This window comes from Artemia franciscana, chromosome 17, assembly GCF_032884065.1.
Source record: "Artemia franciscana chromosome 17, ASM3288406v1, whole genome shotgun sequence".
NCBI classification, from domain to species: Eukaryota; Metazoa; Arthropoda; class Branchiopoda; order Anostraca; family Artemiidae; genus Artemia; species Artemia franciscana.
The window spans coordinates 22220915-22239128 of NC_088879.1; the positions used below are offsets into that span (position 1 = coordinate 22220915).

An 18214-nucleotide genomic window follows, 5' to 3' on the forward strand; every position below is an offset into this window, starting at 1 on the left:
AATTACCAAGTCCAAGATGAAATGAAGATCAGGACAAGAGGGGATATTCTAGTTTAGATAACGAATAAAAATGAAATTGATGATTTTAAGACCCTTCAGTTTATTAACGAATAGCAAATTGAGGTATCATCATCAAAAGGTTTAAACCAATTTAAGAAACCTGTTACTGTGTACGAAAAAATTAACTTAGGAGAAATGGAACAAATAAAAATTGAATGGAAAAATAAATACGGAATTCCAAAAATTGAGAAGCTTCTAAACAGGATAAGGAAGGATTTGACACCTACTAAATCTTTGATATTATACTCAATGTTCCAATACCAGATAAAGTTATTATTGGACTGCTAAGTTCTTCTGTCAGGCCATGGACACCAAAACCTAGAAGGTGTACTAACTGCCAATTATTTGGCCATGCGAAAGATGTGTGCTGTACTGGAGCACAGACCTGTGGAAAAGGTTCCAGCTGAGTCCGCTCCGCTGAAAATTGTACCCAAAATCAAATTAAATGCAGAAACCGTCACAGCACAGACCACATTAGTGGGGATAATAATTGTCCAAAGTATAAAGAAGTATGTGAAATTAGTAAAATTGCATCCAAGAATCCATTTCTATTGAGAGAAGCAAAAATTACGTATGCTGAAATAGCAAGAACAGGAGAAGATAGACCGACGACTGTTGAAAACAGCAATCCATCAGAAAATTTACTTCCACAAGGGGCTCACCCAGAAATAAATGCAACTGTACGAATCCAGGAAGTATTAAAACTCCTTTTACGTGTAATAAAAATTTTATCAAGACCCAATGTAAATGAAAATTTTAAGATTGAAAAGGTTGAAAGAGCTGCAGAAAAATTGTTCCCTGAAATAATGAGTTTTGACGAAACAGAATTTGAAATAGAAAAAAGATTTTTAACAACAACTGGGAATGGATCAAGGGACTTGTCACAATAACCAAGGTAGTAGCGTCACCAGAAATAGCAAAATTAAATTTTGGCAATTAAACTGCAACAGCCTGAATAAATCAAAATTAGTTGAATTCAAAAATATATTAAGTGTTAAAAACCCTACGATAATGTGTTTACAGGAGGCATGGTGGTGCAAGCCAATTATTACCAATTTTAAGGGATACGAAATGGACAGAATAGACCAAGAAAAAACAGAAAGTCAACATTCAAAAGGTGGAGGAGCAGCTATTTTAATAAACTTAGAAGTCGTTATACTAAAGTGTATTAGAATAAATGGTGCGTTTTATGCGGTAGCAAACATTTATAATAACAATGGGTAAAATATCAAAATGACATGACCCCTCGTATACCAGAAATTGGAGGGAACTAAGATCCTATGTGGGGATTTTAACGGCCATTCTTTTATGTGAAAATCAAATGGTAGTCAAAATAGGTCAAAACCGGATATTACAAATTTGTTTCTATGATGTACATGATTTAGTTATGGTAGCACCTGTAGATGGATTAACATATACGAATGCTCAAACTAATTACTCAAGCACAATTGACCAAACATTTGCATCTTGTCAGATCATGCAAATAGGTGAATATAACACGGGAAGGTCTCGATATAGGAAATCCGCAAATAAATTAATACAAATTAATCTTGACCAACTACAGAAAAAGAAAATGCAATATTACAGAAACAGGAAATTTAACAAAGTTCAAATTAACCATATACGCAAAAAGCTAGAAGTCAATCTATCAGAAAGATTCAAGTGTCTTGAGGCTGATACTAAGTCGTCCATATCATGTGTAAATAGTTTATCACTTCTTCAGGTTAATTTACAACTTTCTTATTTAGCTTTATTAGAATTATATAAAAAATATTGAGATGATTAAACCAGATGTTGTATTAGTTCAAGAGCCATATGTAAATAAAATTTAGAAGTCTCCTCCGTACCACCAAATTACAGGTGTTTTTTCTAAATTTGATGCTACAAAAAAATTTTATAGCGCGGCAATTTTTGTTAAAAATATGCTGAAAGCAGGTCTACATTTTGATGTCTCAACAAATGAATGTGATGTCATCTTTATTTATACTCGTAAAAAGACCTTTACAGTTGTGTCAGCTTATTGTCCTCCTTCTTACGTAAATCCCTCTTTATGTCTGTATCCGATTGAGACAGTAAGAAATACGTCTGCGTTAATTTTAGGTGGGGATCTTAATGCCAGAAGTCTTCTTTGACCTTCTAATAATATTACGGACGGAAGAGGGGCGGAACTGGAATTATTTTTTGCAAGTAGTTCGCTAGTTGTTTTAAATGATCCAACAGTGGCAACAAATACAAGAATAAATTCCACGATTCCGGAGGTAACTGTTGTCGGTAATTGTTTGTCCCTTGATATTTATGATTGGAAAGTGTTAATTTGTACCAGTCCTTCAGATCACGGGTATATTTCTTTTAAGCTAAGGTGTTCTACTGACGACTCGTCCAACATAAGTTTGACTGACCCACGGTTCAAGTACAAGAAAGTGGATTGGAATACAGTTAGCTAAAATGTTTTAAATATTGAAGACATATTTTGCATGCCTCTGGAAAATAAATTAGAGATTGACAAATGTGCTGAAAGCCTTACAAATCGGAATTAAAATTGCAATGCCTGAGAAAAAGACCGTCATTCTCAACAAGTATGCAAGACGGTGGACCTCAGAACTAACTGAATTAAGGCAAAATTACAGGAGAGCATAAAAAAAAAAAAAAAAAAATTCACGCAAGTGAGGAAATCATCACTATGAAAATGAAAAAAAGACCGTTTTTGAATGAAATTAGAAGGTCAAAACTTGAAGATTGGAATCTTTTTGTAAAGATAAAGGTAGCTTAGATCCCTGTAGTACAATATACAAAATATGTTCAACCCCCCCCCCCCTAGTATCCCGTATTCATATTGCAAAAGATTACGGTATGTACGCAGAATCATAACAGGTAGCTGGTGAGGTATTCACCATTCATCTGATGACTGCTCAATGGGAATTGCGTGTTTTAACGCACCCGTTGGTTTTCCGCCACCCAGGAAATCTTGCATAATCAAGAGCATTAGTTGGGTCAGAATAGACAGGTTAGGTTAGTCTATGCCTATGTTTTTGTCTATATCAGAGCCTTTGTCTATGTCTATTTCATGTCTGTTCTTATGTCTATTCTGACCTACGTGAATTAAAATGTGGCGGAAAACCGCGTTGGTGTTAAAACACTGCTACCTTATCGGAAACTTCTTATCACCGCCAGGTCAAGTTGAATATACATGTGACAATAACCAAGATACATTGTCATCTATAACACCTGATTCATTACAAGATGACATTTATTCTCTTAAACCACTAAAAGCTCCCGGCTTAGATGGTATTGTTAATGTAGTTATAAAAAAATGTCCATGTCTTGGCTCCCACTTTGCTTAAAATATATAATGCATGTTTGAATTTTAAATATTTTCCTAGGGACTGGGGAAAAAAAATGCTAAAATCATAATAACTCCTAAGCGGGGGATGACTAATCATTGTTTACCATCTTCTTATCGACCCGTTAACTTATTACCAGTTTTGGCAAAATATTCGAAAGGAATTTATATATTAATAAGGACTGAATTTCTAAAGACCAGTTTCGATTTGTTAACGGCAAATCAACTGTAGATGCCCTGGAAAATCTTGTCACAATAGTGGAAGAAGATAACAGGATGAAGATATTCACATTTCCCTTTGATATCAAAGGTGCCTTTGACAAAGCATGGTACCCTGGGATTTAAAAAAAAGCTATTAGGGTTAGCCTGTCCCACTCTTCTATTTATGCTGATTAAAAGTTGTCTATCAGATTGATTATTTTCTTACGGTGATAAAGCTGATAATGTAACTTGTATCCTTCAAAAATCATGCCCACAAGGAAGCATACTCTCTCCGCTTTTATGGTCTATTAATGTGGACGATTTGCTTCGTTCAGAGTTACCGACAGACTGTACAATACAAGCGTATGCTGATAATATCTGTGTAACTGTATCTTCTAAAGATGCGAATTTCTAAGACCATATGGCTAAAAAGAAATGTATACTATTAGAAAAATGGGCAGATAAAAACAAATTAAAATTCGATGTTAATAAATGTGAATCTATCATCTTTACTAAGAAAAGAGAAATTTACTGATTATTTTTCTGTTTTTAAGTCATAGAATACCAATTAGTGATAAAGTAAGATACTGGGGCTTAAAGTAAAGTAAAAGTCGCCAGATAATATTCAACAAAATTGTTATATGCTGCCAGAACCACTTGGGGTCTTAAACCATTAAGAAAGTTATATAAAAAAGCTGCTATTGAATCCACCGTTTTATATGCAATACCTGTATGGTTGTCAGTGCTGAATAAAAAGAACAAAATTTAAAAAAGTTAGTATCTGTCCGAAGAATTTCTATGGTTTTGATTTCCAAAGTTTTTTATCCGCTAAATCTGAGACAGTAACGACTTTAGCAGGATGCCTTCCTATTGACTTCAGGGCCAAAGATATAGCTCTCACCAGATATCTAAAGAGAGGAAGACCTGATTATTAGCTACCTCTCAATAGTTTATAAATTAGATGAACATACATATTATACTGACTCAAAAGCACATTATGCATTCGGCAATTCATTTTCTACCTCTAATATTATAAATGAAATTCGGAAAACTTTACGCATAAAAACCTATCTGGCACGTACCATCTGGTACGTCTGGCACGTACCATCTGGTACGTGCCCCCATCTGGCATGTACGCAGGGGGGCCTTCACCCCCCCCTCCGAAATTTTGTGAAATGTTTAATTTCCCCATGGTTTCTTGGGATTTCTGGCAAAAGTAGGACATTTATTAAGAATCTAGATACATGTGGGAAGCCTTTTTGGGGGGATTTTACAGCATGCAATTATCCGGTCAAGTATATTAACCCATATATTAGCCCAATTATTAACCCATTTTCTGTCTAAATTTTTACCCTCTTTGAAGTAATTAGCAATTGTAATATTATTATTTTTTTGTAAAGAGAGTTTGCTTTCCACAGCAAAATAGAATCATCCTTGATATTAGAGCGTTTATCCCCCCTTTTCAGGATAATTTATAGCTTTTAATGGATCAATTTTGGAAACTATCGTTTTCATTAAAATCTACGTTTTTGCAATGGAAGAACTATCCCACAGCACCCATATTGCACTGTTAACCCTAAAATTTCCATTTCAGTGGGATATAATAGATTAATTACTGGTTCTAAATTGCTATGAATATAACCTGAGCCTAAAACGTACTTTTGAGGCTTCAGTCTTCTTCCCCCCATCCGCTACAATACTACAGATTAAAGTTAATCTGTGTTTTTCGATATACGTGCTTTTTGGATTATTAAATAAAAAAAAGTGCTACTTTATATCTGCTGTTTCGAAGATTTTGGCCCCCCTCCCGAAAAAACTCCTGCGTACGTGCCTGGCCCCCATACTTGCTTTTTTGTGCAAAGGTGTCTATGATGTCATTGTATGGCATCTCTTGAGCTGGTCTTCCTTCAACAGTGAGCAGGGTTGATGATATTAATCTATCATGATTGATTGAAGATCTTATGTAGTTTTTCACCCGACGAAGGACAGAAGAATCTTATCTCCTGTGCAGTTTGTGGCAGGAACTTTAAGAACCATTTTTAAGGCAATGTCGACGTTTGGATAGACATCAGCTGCATCAAAATGATGCGAAACCTTGCTAACGTCAGTCAGAGTCATACTTTTTTTCCGTTAGTATTTTGTTCCAAGAAGGGTTCCAAATGTAAGCATTCATCAACAATCAGAGGCCCAAGATCGTCGGGAATGAAAAACGTAATCGCTCACGTGCATGATTCATGATTTCTGAGGCGTGAATTGCTCGGCAATGGAGTACACCGGGTACTTCGACGATAAATCAAGTCAGTCTGATTTTTGATAAGAAAAAAACCGCTCAGTGATAATTTATTGCACCCCCTGGCACAGTGCGCTGCTAGGCCCGGCCTAGTGGGCCTGTTGGTAAATCCTGGCCTGGGGATAGGTGCTTAATATTTTTCTATAGGCTACTCAAAGTTGTTACATGCGGTGGGTTAGAATTCCATCAGGCCCATAGAAGAGCATATTTTCAACCCATATATTTGAATATTTCTCCCCATACCCGTCAATCCAAAGCATAATACTACAACTATTGTTAAAAATTGTTGCAAAATTTCGTCCAATATATAAATGGTAAGTTAAAATCTGGATTCTTATAGAGAAAACCGAAGATTTAAGATATTTTTTCTTAACCAATGAAATAGACTATGTCAATTGAAAATGAACAGAAATTTATTATAAAAAACTTAAGAAAAAAGTTTTTTAAAGAAATTAAAGAGCCACATTAAACCAAAGATGAGCAGAAATAAAGTCAAATAATTTCTCAAGCGTAAAACTACCCACCATTTATAAATAATGTAACTCAAATCGAACCGAAACCACAGTAAGTAACCAAGTCAAAATTAAAACGGGCAGAAACTAACAGGAGTAGGACATGCGCCCCTGCTTTTCTAAAGACCAGAACATAACTTGCCCTTTACTGGAAACTAAATACATTTTAATTGTTTTTTTTCTTTTTGTTTATGTTTAATAAATTCAAAATTCTTAAGACTTTAAGGAATGAATATCAGTATATATATATATATATATATATATATATATATATATATATATATATATATATATATATATATATATATATATATATATATATATATATATATATATACATATACTAGCTGTTGGGGTGCTCCCCCCAACACCTAGTTGGCGGGGGCGCTTCGCGCCCCCCCAAGCCACCCCGCGCGCGTAAGTCGTTACGCGCGATGGTGATTGCTAATCGACCATTCCCTGTGTCGCCATCGTCATTTATATATCCCCCTGTGCCCCCCGGCGTCCCCTTAGTAGTTTTGTCCCTGTGTCCCGGTCGTCATTTATATTCCCTGTGTCCCGGTCGTCATTTGTGTCCCGGTGTCCCAGTCTGTGATTTCTCTTTGAGTGTCCCGTGCGTCATTTATATTCCTTGTGTCCCGGTGTCCCGGTCGTCATTTATATCCCCCTGTGCCCACCGGCGTCCCCGTTGTAGTTGTGCCCCTGTGTCCCGGTCGTCATTTATATTCCCTGTGTCCCGGTCGTCATTTGTATCCCGGTCTTTATATACATTCGTTTTTTAGTTTTGTTTTTCTCCTTTATTTTTCATTTTTTTCCTTTTTTCTTTTTTTTCTTTTTTAGTTTTTTTAGTTGTTTAGCTTTTTTAGTTTTTTTATTAGTTTTTAGTTTTTTTTTCTTTTTAGTTTTTTTGTAGTTTTTACCTTTTTTTTAGTTTTTTTAGTTTTTTTTTTACTTATGTCCTGGTCGTCATTTATACTCCCTGTGCCCCGGTCGTCATTTGTGTCCCGGTGCTTTGTTATATATCTCAAACTGTCAATCTGCATTCATTTCTTTTTCTCAGTAATCTTGGTTATGGGGGTGATTTTTTTTTTTTTACAAGAAATAGAAACACAGCTCGAAATAATAATTTATGTAAAGTAAAGTACAAATTATGTTCTGACCTTTAGAAGACAGGGGTTCGGGGCGTCTGCCCCGCTCTTCTTAGTTTGTCATCATGTTTGACTTAGTTGTTTAGCACAATTTCTGTTTGTTTTGGGCTCATATATTTTATTGAGGGTGATCTATGGTAATTATACGCTTGAAAATTTTTTGAAGTTATTTCTGCTGTCTTTGGTTTACTGTTGCTCTTTATTTTTCTGTAGAAAATTTCATTTGTAGAAAAAGTTTTGTAAAATTAACATGTATAAAAAGGCACATTACCTTGCTGCACACTGTAGGTTTCATTGGTGTGTTCTCTTCGAGATCCCTGAAAGAAAAGCGGTTCCTGCATATAAGGCTTCGGCACATTTCCTATTGATATTTCGATATGGAAAGAATGAATAAATGTACATTATTTATAAAGTATCAACTAAAAAGTGTAATTATGGCCAATCTTTTAGTTTTCCAGGGAAGGGGTCTTCAGTCCTAATTTAGAGAAAAATTGCCTTCCCATTTTACCTGGTATTACCACTTAATGTATTTTTAGAGGACTAAAACATTTTTCTTTATAAATATTTTCTACGGTTTCAGGAATCCAAGACATTGCAAGAAATGGACTAAGGTCTTTTAAGTTAGGAAAAAGTGCCGAAGATGGGATCCACGTGTGCTTACAGACTAATGAACTATACAGTAAAGAAAAACTTATTCAATTACAATAAAATAGGATTTGAATGGTGGCATAGTCATCACTATTCAAGACATTATACGGGATTTAAACCAAAAAATGTGGTTGTACTTACAAAATTAACTCGTTATGAATTTGAGAAAGCCAAGGCCCCTGAATTAAGTGAGCCAGAATTGAAAGAATTACTGACACGAAGGGGCTCTGATTACAACACCTTATTGTATCATCATAATATACATAAAAAACACGAAGAACAAGTGTTGTATGAGCTTGAAAGACATCAAATTGAGGCAAAAGTGGTTGACAGATTTAATTATAAAGAGGAAGACATTAATGAAGCTGATGCTGTTATTACCATTGGTGGGGATGGGACATTTCTGCTTGGAGCTGTAAGGATTACGAAGAATGATAAGCCAATTATTGGCTTTAATAGTGATCCTACGCGCTCGGAAGGATATTTGTGTTTAGCAAAGAAGTTTTCGTCTGACATTGGGAAGGCATTTGATCGGCTTGTTAAGGTACTTTGCGTTTTGCTGTTTGATTTTTGTATGTCGATTTTTGTTTGTAGGTGCATGTTGCATACAGTTTTCGTAAAAGAGAATATTGGATTTGTCAAAAAAAAAAAGAGCAAGCAAGTTATAAAAACTATTGCGTCTTATGATGGAACCATAGAAATTGCAAGATCATGAAGCAGATTTCTTGAATCAAGAGCACACAACAAAAACAGAAAAAGCAGACAATTCTCAAATTAATAGGATATTGTAATGTAGTCATAAATGGTGTTTATTATGGGGGGAACTGAATCTAGGGGGTCTTCCCTGGGTATGGACCTGCTTTTCTTGTATGTCATATCTAGAGGTTATTGGATTTAAGTTCTCTGTATTTCTCCAACTTTTGATAATCCTTGAAGTCATATAAAAGTTCGTCGTTTTATTACTTATTATTGAAAATGCGGTCACAATATTGTCATTTAAGATATTTTCAGAAAGCAAAAGTTGAACTTTACAGTAAAGAGCAGGGACGGAGGTGAGTTAAGGGAGAACATGGCCTCACTAATTCTCAGGATAACTTGTATCTGTTTTAAGTTTTAGTGCGGCTCTTTGCATGTTCATAATTTCACAAATTGTAAGTAAATTCGCTATTGCTAGCTACAAGATTTTATTTAGTGACTTTCTTTCTCTGGTGAATGCAAAAAAGATAAAGGAAAATAAAGTGCAGGAGTTACTGAGGAATGTAAATAGCTATAGAGTGAAAATTTTAACAAATTAAATTATTAACAATATTAATATAGTTACATTTTTTGTTCGTAAGCTAATGATGATGTTTTCAAAACCGTTTTTGCTGCTTTTTAACGAACTAAAACGAACTCTTACCTATTCCCATCGAACTTAATAATACCGATTTTTTACTGTCGTTAATCTATGGCAAAATATAAATCATTTTGATTATCTGTTTTAGGGAAATTTTAAATCCATCCCGGCAAATGCTCCTTCAACCCTAGAGGGTGTAAACTGTGTCGTTTTCCTCATTTTGGACAGAAAAAGAAATGGAAAACGAATAACAATGGCTCTACAGAAATATTTCCCACACTAGAATTTAAACCTGTCATCTGCAAATTTTGGCAGCAAAGTTATTAAAAAAGGGAGCTACCTCCTCTTTCAGCCCATCACTGCCTGGCTTATTATAACAATGCTTTGCAAATGAAATGGCTCATTCAGTAGTACATCAAAAATATGCGTTAACCTGAGAAAAGTACATTACCCCTGGCAAAAAAAAATATATTGCACCTGTTGCTGCGGATTTTGGATCTTCTACACTACACGATTGGGGCTCTGGGAAGAATTTTGTAGACTTTTTGAAAAATTTGATGACTATTATTCTTCTTCCAGTTCCGGCGGTTGTGGTGTTGGGGGTGAACTTTCAGAACTTTGAGTGTGATCAATGACATTTACTTTGAGCGGCCTTTCATGGTAGGGTTTACGCCTATCGACACGTCGAACGGCAATTTGAAGCAAAATTAATTTTTCATCATCGGCAATTGCCTCATTTTCAACAAGTTTATCAAGATTTTCTTCAAAGTATTCTTTGTGTGAAAGAGCGAGTACTATTGGCGTCAATTTGTAAAGCCTGGCCATTTCTAGAGAAAAATGTTTATAATTGTCATGATTATCAGCAGTAACTGTGAAAGGAAACTATCAGCCGCTTGAACAAGCCGTTTTGTTTTAATATTTTTCTTTTCTTTTTGCAAGCTAGGGCGCGTATAGGTGAACGATGTTGCTTTGTTCGCTGGTTAACTACTTCTTGCAGTTGAACAATGCCTTCAATTAAATTTTAACAAAATTCAAATAGGAGATTAATGAATTCATTGTCAATGCCATGTTTGAGTATAGCCTCCCTAAGCCGTGGTTTTGAACTACCTAGGACGGAATTTTTTTTTTCTTGTAGTTTCTTCAGTGTCATGATAATGACCAATGACATTTATTACTATTCACGGGTAGATATATGGTAATTTCATTGTCAAAAATACCCGTAACCACGCGTCAGTCCTCGAAAATGTTTTGATTGAATTCCAATACAATGTAACGATATGTTTTATTCGTAGCCTGATTGTATGCCGAGAGTGAAAATTTTGATTCACCGGGATATATTTGCTTGTTTAATGTTGAACAGACACACCGGCTACTCTTGCTGCCTGAAGTTTGGTGCCCGCTGCGGCTGGGCGGGCACGGGTCAATGATCCCAAAGAAACACAAAAGAGTTTGCTTTACGCACTTTTTAAAACAACAATTCCGCTTTATGCAAAAACATTAATAATTAAAACACTGGAAAAACACTAGAAAGACACACTGCTGACATGGAGACTGAGAAAAATGGACCCTCCTCCCACCAACTACTAGCACCGGCTACTCTTGCTGCCTGAAGTTTGGTGCCCGCTGCGGCTGGGCGGGCACGGGTCAATGATCCCAAAGAAACACAAAAGAGTTTGCTTTACGCACTTTTTAAAACAACAATTCCGCTTTATGCAAAAACATTAATAATTAAAACACGGGAAAAACACTAGAAAGACACACTGCTGACATGGAGACTGAGAAAAATGGACCCTCCTCCCACCAACTACTGAGCTTTCTCGAGACCAAAACACTGTCTGTACTCTACACATACGTATCGATCTGAAGTACAGTAATGACCAAGTGATAGTACTCTCACACTGTCCGCGCGCACATAGACTTTATCCGATATGGCTGACATGGCATTTTTTCGACTCAAACTGTATAGTTTTTAAATTTTAAAGAGTGAATTGGCCATGACATTCGTGTCTGTGACGAAATTATTTTTTGCACAGGTCCTATAAAGACTCATGTCATAATATCCTCATTGTGTGTTTGCACACAGTACACCTTTGGACTTGCAAGCAAACCTTTGGATATAAATTCGCTCCCCGTCTCGGATTTTATAAATGATAACTTGTTTGGAGCGTTGTGGTTCACTAGCTTCGAGTAAATGGACTGGTCCCAGTTGGTGTAGTCCATTCGAGAGCTAATGTGCTTTCCATTTCCCAAATCGTCTAGTAAATTTTAGTTTTACATTTTTATAATAATTAATCTGTATCCCCATAATATGCTTGAATTTGTCCCTCCCCCGGCCATTGGAGCTTACAATCATTATAATAAAATTTAAATATGTTTTTTTTATTTCTGATATGACACTGCCAGTGCCAATATATTTATTTAAAATTACGCTTTTTTTATATACAAAAGGCCCATATTGAAGGCTATGATCATGAAGGATGTTAAAATTCGGATCTGCAATTATTCGGCCACATTGTTTTGTGTCGGTCACAACGACTCCTATTGTGAACACTCTTCTACATCTCACCGAAGGCTGAATTTAAAATGAGTTTAAAATATTTTTTTCAACCTTCGTTTGCACCTCATATCGTTTACTAACAAAGGTGTCAATAAATGACTTCATATGTGGCTTCTGATCAAACTGGAGGGCACTATGAATCTTTGCAATCGTGAAACCGTTGGCCAGCATCCACCGCAAAAGAACGTGATGTACATCGATATTCAATAGTCGGCAATAAGCTTTTGTTTTGAAGGTGTTCAGTACATACCCCCATCCTCTACCAAAGATAAATTATAGGGATTCAATGAATCCCTACGCACCGGTCTGTTTATGAACGGGAAAACAAAATCCTTTACCAAGTCATGAAGTTCCACTGGTATTTTACCATCAATTTCGAAAAACCATCCTTGTAGTCCATTCTCCTCAACAGTGGAAATATTGGGGAAATTTGAAGCAGAAGGGTTGATAAACCATTTGCAATTCCCATACGGCAAAGAGAAGTGAGAGATTGCTGACGAATAAAGGGAAATTATATCCAAAAAAATCGCAATCGACTTCTCCTCGATGCGTTGTCCAGTCGATTCAGTTTCCAGGATACAATCCCAGTGAGAAACATACCCTCCCCGCATGAATCTCTCTACGAATAAGTGCTTACCCACGTCGATGGATCAACCCTATTTTTCATGTATGGTTCTAAGAATTAAATCCATCACCTGATGAGGAGTTGAAAAATAGTAACCCAAATCCAACCCAAATTCCTCGTGAATTTTGTCTGTGTTTTTACAGACAATATCTAACAACGTCAGTATATCACTTGCCAGGTACATTTTACAGTAATCCTCCCATTTTTACACTCTCCCTTGGCCCTGGCGTTTTTAGCAAATTCATAATCGGCAGGGGTGCATACGTTAAGTGAATCATAAAACACTTCGATGGGTGGCAAATTTTGTTCACGTAGCCTTGAGGTGGAGTTGTAGTACTCATACTAGTATACGTTCTTTAATCACACATTTCATCATCTGGAAAGTTTTCTTTGCGGAGGGAGAAACTATTAAAATCATCGCTTTTTTGTTCTTGAATGCGTTGACTAGGGGATTTGGGGGAAAAAACTATATGAATCTAAAAACAGATTTTATTTGTGTAAATATTACCGTTTTCAATCTTTTTCCATTTGAATTCTAAGAGCAGCAACTTCTCAGAGGATTTTAGTATGGTGTTATATGAAAAAGACCCATCTACCAATGCGCTATCTATAACTTCACCTTTCTGCAAACGTGCCAACGCTGGTACTAGGAATTTCAAATCATAGTTGGAATTGTGCATGTAAATCGGTAGGAAGTATTGCTGTCTGATATTTAAATTACAAAATTTATGTGCCACCCCCCAAAATGTACTCCCTCTGGATAACATAGGATTGCTTAAATGGTCATGATCTTGGATCGCCATATCTCCACTACCCTTAGCAAATTTGTTCGTATAAACCCAACACATATCTTTATTTTTAATTGCAAACTCGTCTTCTGGTGATTGATTCGATACTTTGTATTGCGCAGCCGTGAAATTGACTTATTACCTGTTTTAATAAATGCAACCATAGCTGCACCTACACAATCCTCCCCACCCAATGCCTCAAATACCTTTACCAATTGCATGGTATTACTCAAGTCTCTTTTGCCGTGGGCCTAAGAGACCGCAATGGCTTCATGTTTCTTTAACACGATTCAAGTTTGATGGATCGCACACGTCCATGAATTTGGCTTCCAACCAGTTTGGCAAGAGTCTACCGACGTCAGAACTTCCCGAGAGGTAGTTACCCTTCAGAAATTTCACCATAGACACTACTAGATGGTGATCTTTAGTTTTAACATCAATAACGTACTACTATGTACTCTAGTATCTTGTATTGGTCCTGTCAGTCTTTGTTTTACTATAGCATAATCAATAAAGTCTGCTGTCTTACCATCATGTGAGTACCATGTAAACTTATGGACCATTTTATGACCAAACACCGTATTGGTTATAACTAGATTGTTATACCGGTAAAATTGCAAAAGTCTGTAGCCATTATTGTTTTCTTTTTCTACGCCAAACTTACCTAGGTTAGGATACCATCTATCCCTATTTCTTCCGACCTGGGCGTTGAAATCTCCTAGTAAAAACACCATGTTTCCACCTGTTACCCTGTCTATTTGCTTCTGTAACTGTAAGTAAAATTCATATGGGTCACTAGTATCTACGTCAGTCGGTTCAACAGGGGCATATACCTTCCCAGCCTAAATAAGACTTAGCAGCTTCCTTATTCATCATTAACCCTTCTCCCTGTCTATGTACCCCATCCGTCCTGCCTGAGTAAACAAATTCTATATCACCTAATTTCATGCTTCCTACCCCTGGGGATATGAATTTCTGAAACTCCTAATAAGTCCATTTCGAATCCTCTGAATTCGTCAGTCGAAATGTCAACACGATAGTCATTTTTTAACGTTGTAAAATTCTCATGTCCTAATTTTTATGCTCTTTAAATCATTGAAGTTATTTTGGCCTCAGTCAAAGCAATGATTCTGGATACCAGTGTCGGACGGGGATCAACGTGTCTTTTCAGGTCTACACCGAAGCACTTACGCCAGCTTAGAGCCGGACAGCGAAAAGTCCCTGGGACCTCCAGTTTGAATGGAGGCTTTTTGCAATTCTGGGCCCATCTTGGTCACAACACGGTTTTCAGCACTCGGCGATGCTTTTAGCCCAGAAGAATTGTCCATTAATCAGAATTCTTTGCGAATGCTTTGTCGTTTGCTTCGCTGTTTTTCTCGAGGGGCGCCACTCTTCAAGTTGGAATAGAGTTGACTGCAAGATTCCCAGTCTTGCAGGTATTCCGAAAAGGTAGAAGCAGCCCTTTGCAGAGGCCGTTGTCCATAGATCTGGATCTTACGCCCTGCTGCAGTTGTCTTCCTATAGAACATCCTCCCACGATGGTGTACTGTGTCACCATGCAATTTAACTCATTACTAGAAAAAGGTATGTAACTCATGGGACGTGTTGACACGGCGGTGGGCCCTGTTGAGCGTACATTTAAGGGGCCTTCTTTCCCCTCCATTTCTATTTATGGCCCCTGGCGAGGGTGTCCCTGTTTCTAGTATGGACCCCAAGGGACAAGTTCCCCCGTTGATCCATGCCTCCTATTGAGGTACCCTACATATCTGTAGGACGTTCCCCTATCGCCACCTGGGGACACGCTGAGTGGCCTGGGGGAGGCCCCTTAAAAGCAGTAAACTCATAAAGCTTTTTTTGAGTCTTTTTAAAGTTGTAAGTTATTTAAATTATTTATTATAATTGAGTTAAAAGTAAATGTTAAAAGTAGTGCTGATGTTAAATGTAGAATAGTCAAGGTTCAGTGTCTTTTTTCTCAATTAAAAAAAAAAGATTAGAAGAATAGGAAGATAAGTCTGCAAAACAAGATTAGAATATTGGAGGGAAAAGTGATGAAAGGGTCAAATATGGTCCTGAAGCATGGGCGCTCCGAAAACGGATGAAGATTTACTAGTAGTTTTCAAGAGAAATTGCCTACGGATTGTTTTTGTATACCCGGCAGACTGATCGTATTTTAAACAGAAGGCTGTACGAAAAGCGTGGTTCAATCCCGCTTTCTAGGGCTGTAATGAAATAAAGGTTGAGATGGTTAAGGCACGTCCTGCGGATGACGTCTTACAGATTGCCAAATATGTCCTTTTCGGCCAACCGTCTTGGATTAAACGGAAAGCAGGTCGTTCTCGCCTGGGGTGGGAAGATGTCATAAAGAAAGATTTAATGAAAACGGGGACTTCTTGGGAGGATGTAAAGAGGGAGGTTTTGAATAGATTGGCATGAATGAGGAGCATGCGTAGCTGTTTTGGCCCCAGGTGGCTTCTTGCTGCCGTGGGTTGTTTGTAGTAGTAGTATTATAGTAGCTCAAATTTAGGTATGCTCATCTTTTTAGTGTGGGTTATCTATTGATATCTTTAAGACATACGTTTTTTTACCCCCAGGGACAAATGGAATTACTCAGTTCCGCTTTAGAATCGTAGCAGATCACGTAGCGTTTCTGTTTTCTGGAAAATAACGGGAAACCAACAAGCCTTTGTTCATAGGAAAATCAATAGTCTCTCTAATAGTTCTTAGAAAATGGCTGCAAATTTGCTAACACGAAATGGCGGAAAAGCATGAAAATATTGGGATGGATAGTAAGGATCATGCCCTTACTTGAGGGAGGAACCTGAAGGTTTTGAAAGACTCTATTATGTAACAATCTTATAAATCCTGAAGATTTTTTACCTGCCCCTTTTAGGTTTTTTAAATACTTTGTTATGTAACTTGCAAAAGTAGACATTCTCTATGACGTAACAGACACTTGCATCTCTTAGAAAATTCATAATGCATGCGTCTTGAGGGGGTTGCCGTTCACCTTAAATCATTAAATGAAGAAAGGTGTAGCGGCTATAGGTCATTTTAAAAGCAGAGAGGTATCACTACTGATCCTTATTTTAAATACTGTGGAAATCGCTCTTTATAGGAAAAAAGCTTGGAAGTGAAGAAGGCAATATATTATTAAAATGCTTATGGCCAAAACACTTTTGGTAATATCTTGTTTTAGTAAAATCAAAGATGTGATTTTCGAGAAAAAAAAATTAATTCACCATTTATGAACATCCTTATGAAACAAAAAATTTTATTGCTTTGTTCTGAATTTTAATTTATTTGTAACGTTCTACAAAGTTGCTTGTCTACAATAAGAATCTAACGTTCTACAATGGAACAAAAATATTAAAATACACTTTTTAATCGTTTTTTTCTGTTACTAAGTGCTTATTACAGCTAAGCGTAGCAACGGAATGCTTGCCTGTGATTGACAGATTTATTTGACTATCAAATGTTGAACAAAAAGTAAAAGGACCTAAAATAGATCTCTGGGGTACACCACTCTAGAAATGGTGTAGTGGGGAATGAGTCCTGATTCAAATTCAGAGTTAATCCAGTGAACGAGCATGATGTTTCTAGATCCTTTTCTGAATCAAAATCGATTATTAATGAAGTTTGGTCACTCTTCATATGCTTACTGAGTGTAAAACATAAAATTTTCTTATACATTTAGAAGTAAAGGAAGAATTGAAATCAGTCTTCTGTTATTATTTGCTTCCATCTTTTTTCGAATTTTGCATCAGAATCAAATTTGTTTTTGCCATTTTAGCAGATTTTTACGTATACCATCCAAACCGATACCTCTGTTTTGTAAAATCATGAGGCACGAGTGATGTAACATTTTCCTCGTGGTGCATAGGTTTGGGGGGATCGCTTAATCTTTCACAAGGCTTTTCACGCAACTTAGGGCCCATTTGTAAAATAATCTTACAAATTTTAAGCTGTTTCCACTATGATCTACCGTTTACAAGGAAATTATGGTTTCAATTTTCAATCTTTTGGGCAAATCTTATCCAGTATCTTGGTGAGGTGGGCAAGTCTTGTAGAAGTTTTAGCCAAAAAAAAAAAAAAATAAAATAAAAAATCGACGCCAGTGATATCTATCAAAAACATTTATAAAGTCTGCCTCACCAGGTTTCCTTTCAAAATTCTGGAATTTTCTTTGATTCAGGTCTCTTAAATGTGTTTTTACTTTCGTCTGTTATGTAGGTAGGTTCAGTTACCAATAGACATTAAAAAAAGCTAATTATACCATTCAATAATTCCATCGGTTTTCGTTTATTAAAAGATCAATATTGCAATCTTGCAACACAATTATTTGCAACAATTACTATTGCTACACATTATTTGGTTACGTACTTGAAGAAGTGTCAGTAGTAAAATATTTTTGTACAGATTTTTTTTATATAAACATTTTGATGCCTAACAATATCTTCTTTGTGGAAACTGCTGGCTTCATAAAAACAGTAAAAACAAGTTCAGTAAAAAGCTTTGTTTTTCCTCTCTTGTAAAATTTTCGCCACACAATGCCTTTTGAACAAGTTCAGTAAAAAATTTCTTCACTCTCCACCTGCTTAATTCAGCTTAACAGCATTTTTGGAAGTCTTGTTAAAAGGAAGACAAACACATGATACATAAAATTCCTGAAAGTTTTTTTATGTACTATATTTTGTGATATTTTTTCCGAC

General features: G+C 36.3%; 1 protein-coding gene across 1 annotated transcript in view; it reads left to right on the plus strand.

Annotated features, from left to right (window-relative positions):
- Positions 1-18214, plus strand: part of LOC136038004 (NAD kinase 2, mitochondrial-like) — a 44253-nt gene that overhangs the window by 14135 nt on the left and 11904 nt on the right. Inside the window, exon 2 of the mRNA XM_065720922.1 lies at positions 8132-8743. Within this exon, the coding sequence (XP_065576994.1) occupies positions 8192-8743 (552 nt within the window). The 5' untranslated portion in view covers positions 8132-8191. The remainder of the gene's footprint in view (positions 1-8131; positions 8744-18214) is intronic.